This window comes from Seriola dumerili, unplaced genomic scaffold (assembly GCF_002260705.1).
Source record: "Seriola dumerili isolate Sdu_G_001 unplaced genomic scaffold, Sdu_1.0 BDQW01004273.1, whole genome shotgun sequence".
Taxonomy (NCBI): domain Eukaryota; kingdom Metazoa; phylum Chordata; class Actinopteri; order Carangiformes; family Carangidae; genus Seriola; species Seriola dumerili.
In genome coordinates this window covers 230,469-242,829 of record NW_019178528.1, presented here as the reverse complement: position 1 = coordinate 242,829, position 12,361 = coordinate 230,469, and the positions used below count along the sequence as shown (strand labels likewise).

The 12,361-nt window shown below is 40.8% G+C and overlaps 2 protein-coding genes across 2 annotated transcripts in view; one reads left to right on the top strand and one right to left on the bottom strand.

The window, feature by feature from the left end:
• Positions 1 to 3,324: 3,324 nt before the first annotated feature.
• LOC111239767 (extracellular calcium-sensing receptor-like) lies at positions 3,325 to 7,544 on the top strand. The gene is made up of 8 exons (XM_022769672.1): positions 3,325 to 3,458; positions 4,016 to 4,310; positions 4,418 to 4,707; positions 4,920 to 5,215; positions 5,584 to 5,783; positions 6,135 to 6,356; positions 6,438 to 6,561; positions 6,646 to 7,544. The coding sequence occupies exons 1-8, from the start codon at positions 3,352 to 3,354 to the stop codon at positions 7,542 to 7,544; spliced, it is 2,433 nt and encodes an 810-aa protein (XP_022625393.1). The 5' UTR covers positions 3,325 to 3,351.
• A 1,133-nt stretch (positions 7,545 to 8,677) lies between these two features.
• The window catches only part of LOC111239741 (extracellular calcium-sensing receptor-like), a 7,825-nt gene continuing 4,141 nt past the window's right edge, over positions 8,678 to 12,361 (bottom strand). The window contains exons 6-9 of the mRNA XM_022769647.1: positions 11,866 to 12,141; positions 10,139 to 10,363; positions 9,811 to 9,934; positions 8,678 to 9,588 (exon numbers count right to left, since the gene is read on the bottom strand). Of these exons, the coding sequence (XP_022625368.1) occupies positions 8,678 to 9,588; positions 9,811 to 9,934; positions 10,139 to 10,363; positions 11,866 to 12,141 (1,536 nt within the window). The remainder of the gene's footprint in view (positions 9,589 to 9,810; positions 9,935 to 10,138; positions 10,364 to 11,865; positions 12,142 to 12,361) is intronic.

Sequence of the window (12,361 nt, the reverse complement as noted above, 5' to 3'; positions counted from 1 at the left end):
CAAAGTGTGCCAAGAAAATATCCCCCACCATTGCACCACCACCACCAGCCTGAACCGTTGATACAAGGCAGGATGGATCCATGCTTTCATGATGTTTATGCCAAATTCTGACCCTACCATCCGAATGTCGCAGCAGAAATCAAGACTCATCAGACCAGGCAAACTTTTTCCAATCTTCTATTGTCCAATTTTGGTGAGTCTCAGTTTGCGGTTCTTAGCTGACAGGAGAGGCACCCAATAGTAAAAAAAAAACACTGGGGCATTTAGTGGAGGTTAAACACACATCACTGGATAAGGGGCATCCTATTTCTGATGTATAGTGAGACGATGCATAGCAGGAGGGAAGCTTTTGTCTGAAAATCTAGATTAACCTGTGAAAACACACTTGTGTCCATATGCAGACATTTCGGGGATGGAGATCTCAGCTCTCTTTACTGGCCTGATTTTGGAGATTAACAACAGCAGTAAGCTGCTGCCGAGCATCAGGCTGTCACATTTTCAACTGATCTACAGCAAGTGCAAAATATGAGAATTACAGTTTAACTTTTTACTTTTGCAACAAGGAAAATATGTAATTCATTTCACTGATGTAAATCAATAACATCAGATTTGTAGAAATCAATTATTATACTTTGATGAGTTGTGATGGGGGACTGAAGGACTGGCACTCAAGGACTACTAAAGAGATAATTTTGAAACACCAACAGCAAAATATTTGTGTCATCTCATTTTTAGCAGGATTAACTTTTCACATTTTTCAGTGTAAACTGATGTAAAAACTTATGAGTATTATACGGGTTTGGATTGGTGTTCAATTGGTGAGCAATTCAAGCTCTCTGGCCAGTGATAATTCCCCCATTAGTTTTAGAGATGCTTTAAGGTCAGACACTCTTTAGGAAACCTAGGAACTTAGAAGGAAATTCGTTGGTCAGGCTGACTCCTATGCAGTCTGGTTGACGTCATTTAAATGTTTGAATGAGTTGCTAGTTGGCAGGTGAAGAAGGGGGCCTTGGTGTGCTGATCCCAGGTTACAAACTTTTGCTCTAGGATTGTTGAGTGTCACCCTCTTTCTGGAGAGGGCCAGGGTTAATGAAGCTGTGCCAATTAGATATGGCAGGGTTCAACTCAAAAGCTCTTGCTCTAAAACCACCCCCCTGGATAAGGGCGGCACTCCCTCCTATGACAGAGTTGCCCACGGTGAAAGATGCTGGCCAACTGTGTGGATATACTCACACACTCCTGGCAGTGTACCGCTGTGTTGAAGTTGTTCCTGAGAACTAGAGGAACTTGTCTGTGTGACTGAAGTCACTGAGAGTAAGTCTCTGACTTTGGTCCTAGTGCTACCTGAGGCTTCAGTAGTTCTACTGGGGTAACTTAATTCAGTGCCCACAGGGGCAAGGATGGAGAAACCTTGAGGGGAGTGGCTGGGCGTAACAGCATGCCTGATCTGAGTTGCAGTGGTATGTTGATGTGAAGGAGTTTTTATCTCCCTGTGCTCTTCTATTATTTTGTAGACCTCACTATCAGATGATAAAGTACAGATCATAAAGACATCATAGCTTAGCTAATATGCAAATTCACATTGCAGGTACCAAAATAAAATCTTGATCCAGCACTAGCCACATGGTTAATGCAGGCTCAAAGCTGTTACCATGTTAGTCATATTGTTGCTTTTCCTTTAAATGTTCTCTGTAGATGTACATTATATCTGGGTGACTCCTTGCATTTGGAAATTTGGTAGACAGCAGCAATGCTAGTTACCCACTAAAATGTGGTGTGTTGCTTAACAAAACTACATACAAATATAATTTTTGACAGGGTGGCAAATACACTGACAAAAAACTGCACAAAATACATTTCATGAATTTCAAGTCAAAGGATTGTAACAGACTCAGCTGTAGCACACAATTCTCAGGATTCAGTTCTAAATATACACAACAGGCAATGACAGACAGACAGGCAGGAACCAATTGCACAAAATGGCACAGGCAAAAACTCAATGTTTCTCCACGGGGAAACAGCAGTATATAGAAACTCACTTTCAAAGCACTGCAGCAGTACAATGACCAAAAAGCCAGACAGAAACCAAAAAATGCAGGGCGAAGTCTCAAGGTCAGGTTCAGAAGGCTAGGTCTTTTACTGGGGGACAGGCAATGAAGGAAAGGCAAAGACAGGCTGCATCTGAAACAGGAGATCCAAAGTCTTGCATGGGAAACAGCAAAGAACAATCTGGCAGTGAGTGTGTGGAAAACTGGAGACTAAATAGTGGCAGAGTCAATGGCAATCAGGTGTGTGTGCAGGTAAGTAGCAGGTGTGTGTGATTGTCCTGATTGCAGTGGAGCAGAGTGGAGCGGGGGCGTGGCAGAGTCAATAAATGAACTGAACCAGGAAGTGCAGGCTGTGACAATGATACTGAAAGAAAATGTTGGATCACCAACTTTTCAAATAAACACAAAATATGGCCTTTCAAGATATTTCTGACTAAGCTTGTTAGAGTCAGCTCTTGGTTGTCTTCACATTGGGGTTTTCTATCATCCATTTAAACTATATCACTTTGTCACTGTTTAGGTTTACATTCAACAGACAGTTCATTACAGTGTTTTTTTAAAATTCTGATATACGCTACAGAGTGTCAGGCTACATATTTAATGCTTACACTGAGGTTCACACTAGTAGAATGCAATCTGAAACTCCAGTTATTTGCAGTCACATTATAAAGCAGGTGTACTTTAAAGGGGAACTCACAGGGTAGTTTCAGTATAGTATCATTGTCGTTTATCTTATCTTATTTTTTTTAAGGTATAGTGGAGCAATGAATCGTGTGATTTATTTAAAACTAAATTGAACAAACCTAAACACCCATTAGGTGTGCATTTTAAGGTTGTAATATAAGATAAATCCAAGGAAAAAAAAGACATGAGCGTAGGACAAAATTATGGAGATATGTGGTGTTTAAAATGGTAACTGTACAATAGTAGAAAAAAAAACACTGGGGCACTTAGTGGAGGTTAAACACACATCACTGGATAAGGGGCATCCTCTGTCTGATGTACAGTGAGATGACGCACAGTAGGAGGGAAGCTTTTGTCTGAAAATCTATATTAACCTGTGAAAACACACTTGTGTCCACATGCAGACACTTCGGGGATGGAGATCTCAGCTCTCTTTATTGGCCTGATGTTGGCTCTGAGTTTCTTGGAGCTGAACTCAACTCTTGCATTGAATCTTTCTTGGACAGGTCTGAAACAAAGGGCTGGGCTTACAGAGGCGAAGTCTGGTGCTGGGGTCAGTGCTGAGGCTTCATCTGTGAAATGTAAGCTGCAGGGTGCTGCTCGTCTACCTGCATTCTCAATGGATGGAGACTACGTTATTGGGGGTGTTTTCTCCATACACAACTACATGCACACAGTGAAGCATAACTACACCACCATGCCTGAGCCACTAAGGTGCACAGGGAGGTTAGTGAGAAGAGGAAGTTGGGGATAAAAGGATGTTTGACTGTGTGGGGAAAGAAATGTCTTAATCTCTATGATGTGCTTACAAAGTTGTTGCAAGGCTTTTGTGTTGTATTGAAAACTTAAAAAAAAAAATATTAGGGCCAAATCAGTATTTGCATCATATATTATATCCACAAAAGTAGTACTGTTGTTGCTGCGTGTTCCTCTTAACTGAAAACATAAATGTGTTTAACAACTGATTTACTGACTGTTTTAACAAATTAAGAGTTTACTTGACTTTAGTGCATCTTTCTGTGCATCACAATTCCTGTGAATTTTGGACTCTCTCTCTCTCTTTCTCTCCCTATAAATATATACATATATATCTATATATATTAGTGGTGGTCAGGCAACTCTTGGGTATACTGTCTAGGCCTATTTGTTTCACAGATGCAATGCAGCATCAGTTATTGCCCATAAGTATGAAGTGCTGTTATTAACTGCATGTTTACTTTAAAAATTGTGAATTGTCCTCATCATATGTGAATTCCAACAGTGACATGAGTGTCTGTGTGCAGGATCGACTCGCGTGAATTGCGCTTCTCACGCGCAATGGTGTTCGCTATCCAGGAGATCAACAACAGCAGTAAGCTGCTGCCGGGCATCACTCTCGGTTATCAGATCCATGATTCGTGCGGCTCGGTGCCCATGGCTGTGCGTGTGGCATTCCAGCTTTCAAATGGCCTCGAGCCAGTGTTTTACACCGGAAACAACTGTTCGCAATCTGGTATGGTGATGGGTATCGTTGGGGAGTCTGGGTCCACGCCATCCATCAGCATGTCGCGCGTCATCGGCTCCTTTAACATTCCTCAAGTAAATATTTTATATTTCTTGTAAACTGTGTTTTTGCAATTACTCATCTTATTTTCCTTTATTAGTGATTATATTGTACCGCTGAACACTATTTCATGTTGCTTCAGGTGAGTCATTTCGCCACTTGTGCATGCTTATCCAATAAGGAGCAGTATCCGAGTTTCTTCAGAACAATCCCCAGTGACCAGTTCCAGGCTGATGCGCTGGCCAAACTGGTCAAACACTTCGGCTGGACTTGGATTGGTGCTGTCCGCTCGGATTCGGACTATGGCAATAATGGCATGGCGTCTTTCCTGGATGCAGCGCAAAAAGAGGGGATCTGTGTGGAATACTCAGAATCTTTCTATCGGACCCACCCACGTAGCAAGATCCAGAGAGTGGCTGATGTTATCCGCAGGTTTCTGCATCACTGATTGTGCTTGTGTTCCTTGTGTTAATTCTGACTTTCTGCACACAGAATAACAAAACTATTCCACCAAATATGAAATTAGAAGATCAGAAGATTATTTTTATTATCTTAGAAACACACCAAAAACAGTTTATGATGTTAGTTTTTTGTTAATAATCTTGATGCATATTTCAGAACGTTTTGTGTGTCTGTCTCTCTAGGTCAACAGCTATGGTTGTTGTGGCATTTGCAGCCTCTGGAGACATGAAGATCTTGTTGGAGGAGCTGTCAAGGGAGCCTTCCCCACCTCGCCAGTGGATAGGCACTGAGTCATGGGTAACAAACCCAGACATGCTGAGGTTCACCTTCTGTGCTGGAGCCATCGGATTTAGTATTCAGCAATCAGTCATCCCAGGTCTGAGAGACTTCCTGCTGGATCTGCCCGACACTAAAGTGGCTGCATCCCCGGTGCTGACTGAGTTTTGGGAGGATGCATTCAACTGCAGGCTGGGCAAAAGTGAGAAAGTTGTGTTGATTTTTTACATAGGTGATACCCACAGTTGGTTCCTTGTGGTTGGGTTGTGTTCTTTTGTTGGTTGTGATTGTGGAGCTTTGTGTGTTAAAAAAGTCCACAGATGCTTCAAGAACAAAGCTCTGATTTTTATGAAAAGGGAAATCTTTTGTGAGGTGGAGTCCTGAGGCCCATCTCTACGCTGTAGTGGTTTAAAGATCAAAATGCATAATTCTTCACACGTATCAGTTACAATATATGTAGGTCCAACAAACTATAAGTGAAACAGAAACACATGAGATGGAATAATAATGCAATATCATTGTCAAGGCAAAAAAAAAACACCTGCCTCTTTCCTTTGTTTTTAGGTGCAGCCACAGAGGAGAGTGTGTGTGATGGAACTGAAGACATACAAACACTCAAGAGCCCATACACTGACACATCTCAGCTCCGAATCACTAACATGGTGTACAAGGCTGTTTATGCAATAGCACATGCCATTCATAATTCAGCATGCCAGAAAACAAACTCTACAACTCAGTGTGACAAACACACCAGAGTAGAGTCCAAACAGGTACAGAACAGCACTTGTGTAGTGCTTTTCTCAGCTTGTCAACCAATCAAAGCGCTTTACACTCCAAGCCACATTCACACATTCACTCATACATTCATACAGCGTTTTTTTCTATTACAAACTGCTGATACATTCAGGGTTCAGTATCTTGCCCATAAACACTTGGACATGTCAACTGGAGGAGATGAGAATCAAACTGCCGACCTTCCGATAAGTAGACGATATGCTCGGCCTCCTAAGCAGCAGGCACAATACATTTTTAGTTACAGTTTACCTTTTATAAGATGAAAAATGTATTTTATATTACATCATTTCCATTTTCTTCTTCACTGTCTTACTTTATCCTCACAGGTTCTGACTCAGCTGAAGAAAGTAAATTTTTCCCAAAATGGTTATGATGTGTCATTTGATGCCAACGGGGATCCTGTGGCCACATATGAACTGGTCAACTGGCAAAAAAGTAAGATTGGCAGCATTGAGTTTGTGACAGTAGGGCACTACGATGCATCACTGCCAGTGGGCCAGGAATTCCGTATCAACAGAAACCTCACCTGGGTGGAGGGTAGCACACAAGTGAGGAGCAATAACATAACATCTAACAGCTGTGTAGCAATAATTCATATCTGTGTGAGTCTGTCTGTGTCTATGTGACAGGTGCCTGTGTCAGTGTGTACTGACAGCTGTCCTCCAGGAACCCGAAAAGTGCTGCAGAAAGGAAAACCCATCTGCTGTTATGATTGTATACCATGTCCTGAGGGAGAGATTAGCAATGCCACAGGTAAAATAGGTTGATGTTTTCTGATGCATATCTACAACCTCAAATATATGACTGCTAAAATTCATTTTTGATTTATTTTTTCAGATTCCCCTGATTGTTTCCCTTGCCCCAAAGAGTTCTGGCCTAATGCAGAGAGAAACAAATGTTTCCCCAAGCCTGTAGAGTTTCTTTCCTTCGATGAGGTCCTGGGAATCATCCTGGCTGCTTTCTCAGTTGGTGGTGCCTGTCTCGCCATGATAACAGCGGCTGTGTTCTTTCGTCACAGGATGTCCCCGATTGTCAGGGCCAACAACTCTGAGCTGAGTTTCCTGCTGCTCTTCTCATTGACTCTATGTTTCTTATGTTCATTAACTTTCATGGGAGCACCCTCTGAGTGGTCCTGCATGCTGCGCCACACAGCGTTTGGCATCACCTTCGTCCTCTGCATCTCTTGTGTTCTTGGGAAAACTATAGTGGTGTTAATGGCCTTCAAAGCCACACTTCCTGGTAATAATGTCATGAAATGGTTTGGTCCTCCACAGCAAAGAATGACCGTAGTGTCCTTCACGTTTATACAAGTTTTAATATGCACTATTTGGTTGCTTCTTAGTCCCCCTTTTCCAATGGAAAACTTAACGGTATACAAAGAGAAAATCATCCTGGAGTGTGCATTAGGCTCAGCTATTGGGTTCTGGGCTGTACTCGGGTACATAGGCCTACTGGCTGTCTTTTGCTTCGTGTTAGCTGTCCTAGCTCGGAAACTACCTGATAATTTTAATGAAGCCAAGTTCATCACCTTCAGCATGTTGATATTCTGTGCAGTCTGGATCACCTTTATCCCAGCATATGTCAGCTCTCCTGGGAAATTTACTGTGGCTGTGGAAATTTTCGCCATTCTGGCTTCAAGTTTTGGACTAATTTTGTGCATATTTGCTCCCAAGTGTTTCATCATATTGTTTCAACCAGAGAAGAACACCAAGAAACATTTAATGAACAAAAATTAGTCTGTGCACATTTAACACAGTTCTAAAGTTCTTCACCAAGTTTATTTGAATATTTACATTTTTTGTTTTTAAAAACTTTAATGTAATTATGTGAATGTCTTTTTGTAATGATTTTGTTTCATTTAATATTAAATAAAGTCAAATTTATTGTAAAAACATGAGTTCTGTCTCAACATTTGAAAAAAAAACAAAAAAAAAGTGCATGGTATGTGCATGCTATCATATTAAAGAGATCATTTTAAAACACCAGCGGCAAAATATTTGTATAATTTCATTTTTTAGTAAGATTTTTCAGTATGTACTGTCACATTTTTCAGTTACAATTCATGTAAAAACCTTTACAGTACATACATGAAAACAGTAGACAATAGTCTTGACAGGAAAGATAAATGAGTATTGAAAAAAAACAGAAACACAAAAAAAAAAAGCTTAACAGTTCTAGTAAACAGATGAGTTATGAGTTATATTAAAATACTCTTGAACTAGCTATTCATGGCACAGAGAGAGCATTAATGCATCCTCAGGATCTGTACCTGCAGCCACATGAGAAGGATATAAATGTTAGTGAGTGTTACATGGGTGTGGATTGGTGTTTTTCATCAATTCAAGCTGTCTGGCCTGTGGTTATTTTCCCATTGTTTTTAGAAATGCTTAAAGGTCAGATACCTCTTAGGAAACCCTGGGAGGGAAACTTGGTCAGGCCTACTCCCATGGGGCCTGGTCAGGGTCATTTAAAGGAGCTATTTGTAAGTTTTGCTACTCCTATATAGCCAGTGTTAGCATTAACAGCTGTTCACTTGCCAGTTTAGAAGAAACGTTGCGAGTTCGGCATTGAACTTCAGTTTGTTGCTTGCAAGCGGTGGACATGACCCTCTTCTTTTGCTTCTATTCCTACCACTTCTTTTTTTCTACTGAAGTTAGCATACTCATCAGCCTGGTCGGATTGTCTTGTCACTTTCCGATACCAAGTCACTGTGGTCTGTAAGACTGGTCTTACTGTAACACTGGTAAGTTAGCATATAGCTGTTAATGCTAACATTGACTATGTAGCAATAGCAAAACTTACAAATAGCTCATTTAAGTGTTGCTAGGTGACAGGTAAAAGATGGGTGAAGCATTGAGGTGATGCTTTATCACTTTGTAGTTCCTCGACCCATAATAGCTTTCTTTGTGTTCCTCTCTGGTCTCAGGAGGATTATGTAACATTTGGGTCCAAACAGCGCCACCAAGAGGCCAAAACTAGAGGCCAGGATGGCAAATACCTCCACTGCATCTGCATATTTGCCTGGAGAGTTGACATAAGCAGGGATAAAGGCCACCCACACAGCACAGAAGATCAGCATGCTGAAAGTGATGAATTTGGCCTCATTGAAGTTGTCTGGAAGATTCCTTGCCAGGAAAGCTAACAGGAAGCTGAGGATAGCCAGGAAGCCAATGTAGCCCAGTAACACTGCAAAACCAATTGTGGACCCAACTACACACTCATAAACTATCTTGTCATTGTGGTATTGGGTGTTTTTATGAGGTGCTGGTGAGGCAGAGACAAGCCAGGCAGTACAGATTGCTGCCTGAATAGAAGTAAGAACCAGAACTGTCCCTCTCTGCTGCACAGCACCAAACCACTTCAGACTGGCTCCACCTCCTGGCTTAGAGGCCTTGAACACAGCCAGAACCACCATGGTTTTCACCAGGATGCATGAGACACAAAGCACAAAGCTGATCCCAAACGCTGCGGGTCTCAGCTGACATGTCGACAGTCTGGGTCGTCCAATGAACAGCAGTGAACACAGGAAACATAGTTTAAGTGACACCAAAAGAAGGAAACTGAGTTCTGAATTGTTGGCACGCACCATGGGTGTGCTGCGATGATAGATGAAGATGCCCAGGACAACAGCACAGATAAATGTGCCCAGCAATGAGGTGGCTGTCAAGCAGATTCCCAGAGGCTCATGGTAGGAGAGGAACTCTGTTTTCTTGGGAACACAGTGGTCATGCTGGGGGTTGGACCAGAAATCCTCTGGACAACTTGCGCACTCCATGGAGTCTGACAAAAAGAGGGACAATGTGAAATGTCAATAATATTTATTTTATTTGTTATTTTTCCTATTTGGAATGGAAAATTTTCTATGCGCTTCAGTCCTTTTCCTTGCCAGATTACATCCTCCCCTACTATTAGGAGATACAGTTTCACCTGCAACACACATGGAATCCTGCCAGTTGCTTTTTTTTCTACCAAACAGTGAGGGGCCTTTATTTATACACCAACCTGTTTCATTGCTGATCTTTCCCTCAGAACATGGGATGCAGTCAAAACAGCACACAGGTTGCCCCTTCTTTCTGGCCATCCGAGTACCTGGTGGGCAGCTCTCACTGCAAATTGACCTGGGTGGCTATAGGGATTGATTATATATATACAACTGTTAAATTTTTTTTGTCAATGTAATGTTATCGAACCAGTACTCAGTATCGGTCAATAAACAAGTTCAGGTATCAGGATTGTGAAGGAAAAAATGAAAGTGAAACATCTCTCATGTTCTACAGTATTCAATGTTATCATTAGGCATAAAACAGTAAAATCAATAAGCAGGAGTAACCTGTTTAGATTCAAAGTTCCAGAAAATTCTGTCCTCATGAAGTGTGAGTTCTTCACCTTTGGGCAACTCTTTAACTTCACCCACATTCTGAATCTTTGCTGTGCCATCTGGGAGCCACAGCCAGTTCATGACGTCATATATTGGCAAGGCATCGCCATTTGCATCAAATGACACTTGATCCCCAACTGGTGTGGTGAAGTTTACTCTATCCAAATAATACACCAGCTTCAAGTGGGTGAGAGAAAACAACACAAGAAGAATGTTAACACAGAATGTAAATGACTCCATCCAAATATGTATCTGATCAGGTGTAGCTATCAATCATTTTATTTGTTTTATGCTGGAATTGTCACGTTTAAAGTGTAACTTTGCTCCAGGCTAAGAGCAGTTAGTTTCAAATCAACACTAATGTCCCAGTGTCCTGGAGTCCAAACTGTACTTCACAGCAGCCACATCACAAGATAAATCACTGAGAGTTTAAATTACTCTCCAAAATACAATAAATTGCTTGATTACCATAGATTTATTATGACTGTCACTCATCCTCATGGGAATCCGATTTGAAAAAATATTTTCCTTTTATGAGGATTGCTATTTGATGTCATAGTAAAATATTGTTTTTAATTCTTATATAGAGTGATGCAGGAATGATGAATTTTATAGGTCAACCTGGAAGTTACAGCTCAACATTTTCAATTGGCTTTTGGATTATTGCAGAAAATAATCTCTGTGGTTGTCAAACGTTTATGATACGCTAATTTCACAAATTGATACCACTTCTATGATTTTTGAAAACCAAATACAATACCAGAAGTAAAAATGATATGTTGAATGTGAGGCTATAAACAAACTACACCATGGTTGCATGACTTAACCACCACTAAGCTTCCAAGTTGCAATTTGATTTAGTGTGCTTGCCTCTTCTTCTTCTTTCCTCCTAGAAAGTTAGTAATATGCAAGAGCATGAGTATAAACAAAACAAGACTGTAAAGACCATTGAGCAGATAATTTTTCACATCCAGCGTGATGACTTTTAATGTTACCGACTACCTCTGTAGCACTAACCACTTGTTACCAACCGCCTTTTTAAAGACATGTAAAATCTTAAAGAAATCACAAGTGGGGTATTTACTTAAGTATATGTATTTTATGTCGTACAATAAAACATGAAAATATTTTGAGCTTGTGTTAAACCACAGACCTTATTTCAAATATCTAACAATATCCTATTAAAAAAACCCATCAACTTCAGTACAAGGGAACTGAAAGTGCAAAAATGCTAACCNAGTATAAACAAAACAAGACTGTAAAGACCATTGAGCAGATCATTGCTAACTGCTAACTTATTTCTGGGTTTTAGGGCTCAATGCGGCAGCACTCTTTTCTATATCTAGGTGTAGCAGCTGTTTTTCTAAATGAACAGGTAGCNAGACATGTAAAATCTTAAAGAAATCACAAGTGGGGTATTTACTTAAGTATATGTATTTTATGTCGTACAATAAAACATGAAAATATTTTGAGCTTGTGTTAAACCACAGACCTTATTTCAAATATCTAACAATATCCTATTAAAAAAACCCATCAACTTCAGTACAAGGGAACTGAAAGTGCAAAAATGCTAACCTATTTCTGGGTTTTAGGGCTCAATGCGGCAGCACTCTTTTCTATATCTAGGTGTAGCAGCTGTTTTTTGAAATGAACAGGTAGCATGTAAATTGATATCTCACCTGCCATAGCTCCAGTCTTTGTAAACTCGTACAGCTGTGGCCACTGAAAGGCCCTCGCCCTGGCTCACAGTGCAGCATGTCATCAAGGGCGTACGCCAGAGCATACACAGCCTTGTAAATGTTGTACTCCGGCCTGAGATTAGAAACATCAAACAGCTCACTATCCACTTTATGTAGATCTTCCTGTCCAGTGCATAATGCTCCTCCAGCTTCCACCCAATCTACTGGAGGTGGAGAAAATCTACACTGAAATATATCTTCCCAAAACTGATTTACCTGAAATGTAAAAAAAAATATTCAATGTTAACAAAAAAATGCATATTACTGCTGCAATTACAGGTCAGATTGTAAGATTAAACTCTCACAATGCTATTTCCATAGTTGTTGTGGTGTTGGTCGGGGTGTATTCTTAAGAGGAAGTCCTTGTATCCTGCTATTTCTCCCCGACGGATGGCAATGCCCAGTGTTCCACCCAGGTACGGCATGAAGTCAGGCG

Bases quoted from the DNA above. Each gene is read 5' to 3' on its own strand.
- LOC111239767 (XM_022769672.1), top strand. From the start codon at position 3,352: ATGGATGGAGACTACGTTATTGGGGGTGTTTTCTCCATACACAACTAC. The intron at 5,216-5,583 runs GTGAGAAAGTTG...TTTTAGGTGCAG, and splicing joins CAACTGCAGGCTGGGCAAAA to CCACAGAGGAGAGTGTGTGT. The intron at 6,562-6,645 runs GTAAAATAGGTT...TTATTTTTTCAG, and splicing joins AGAGATTAGCAATGCCACAG to ATTCCCCTGATTGTTTCCCT.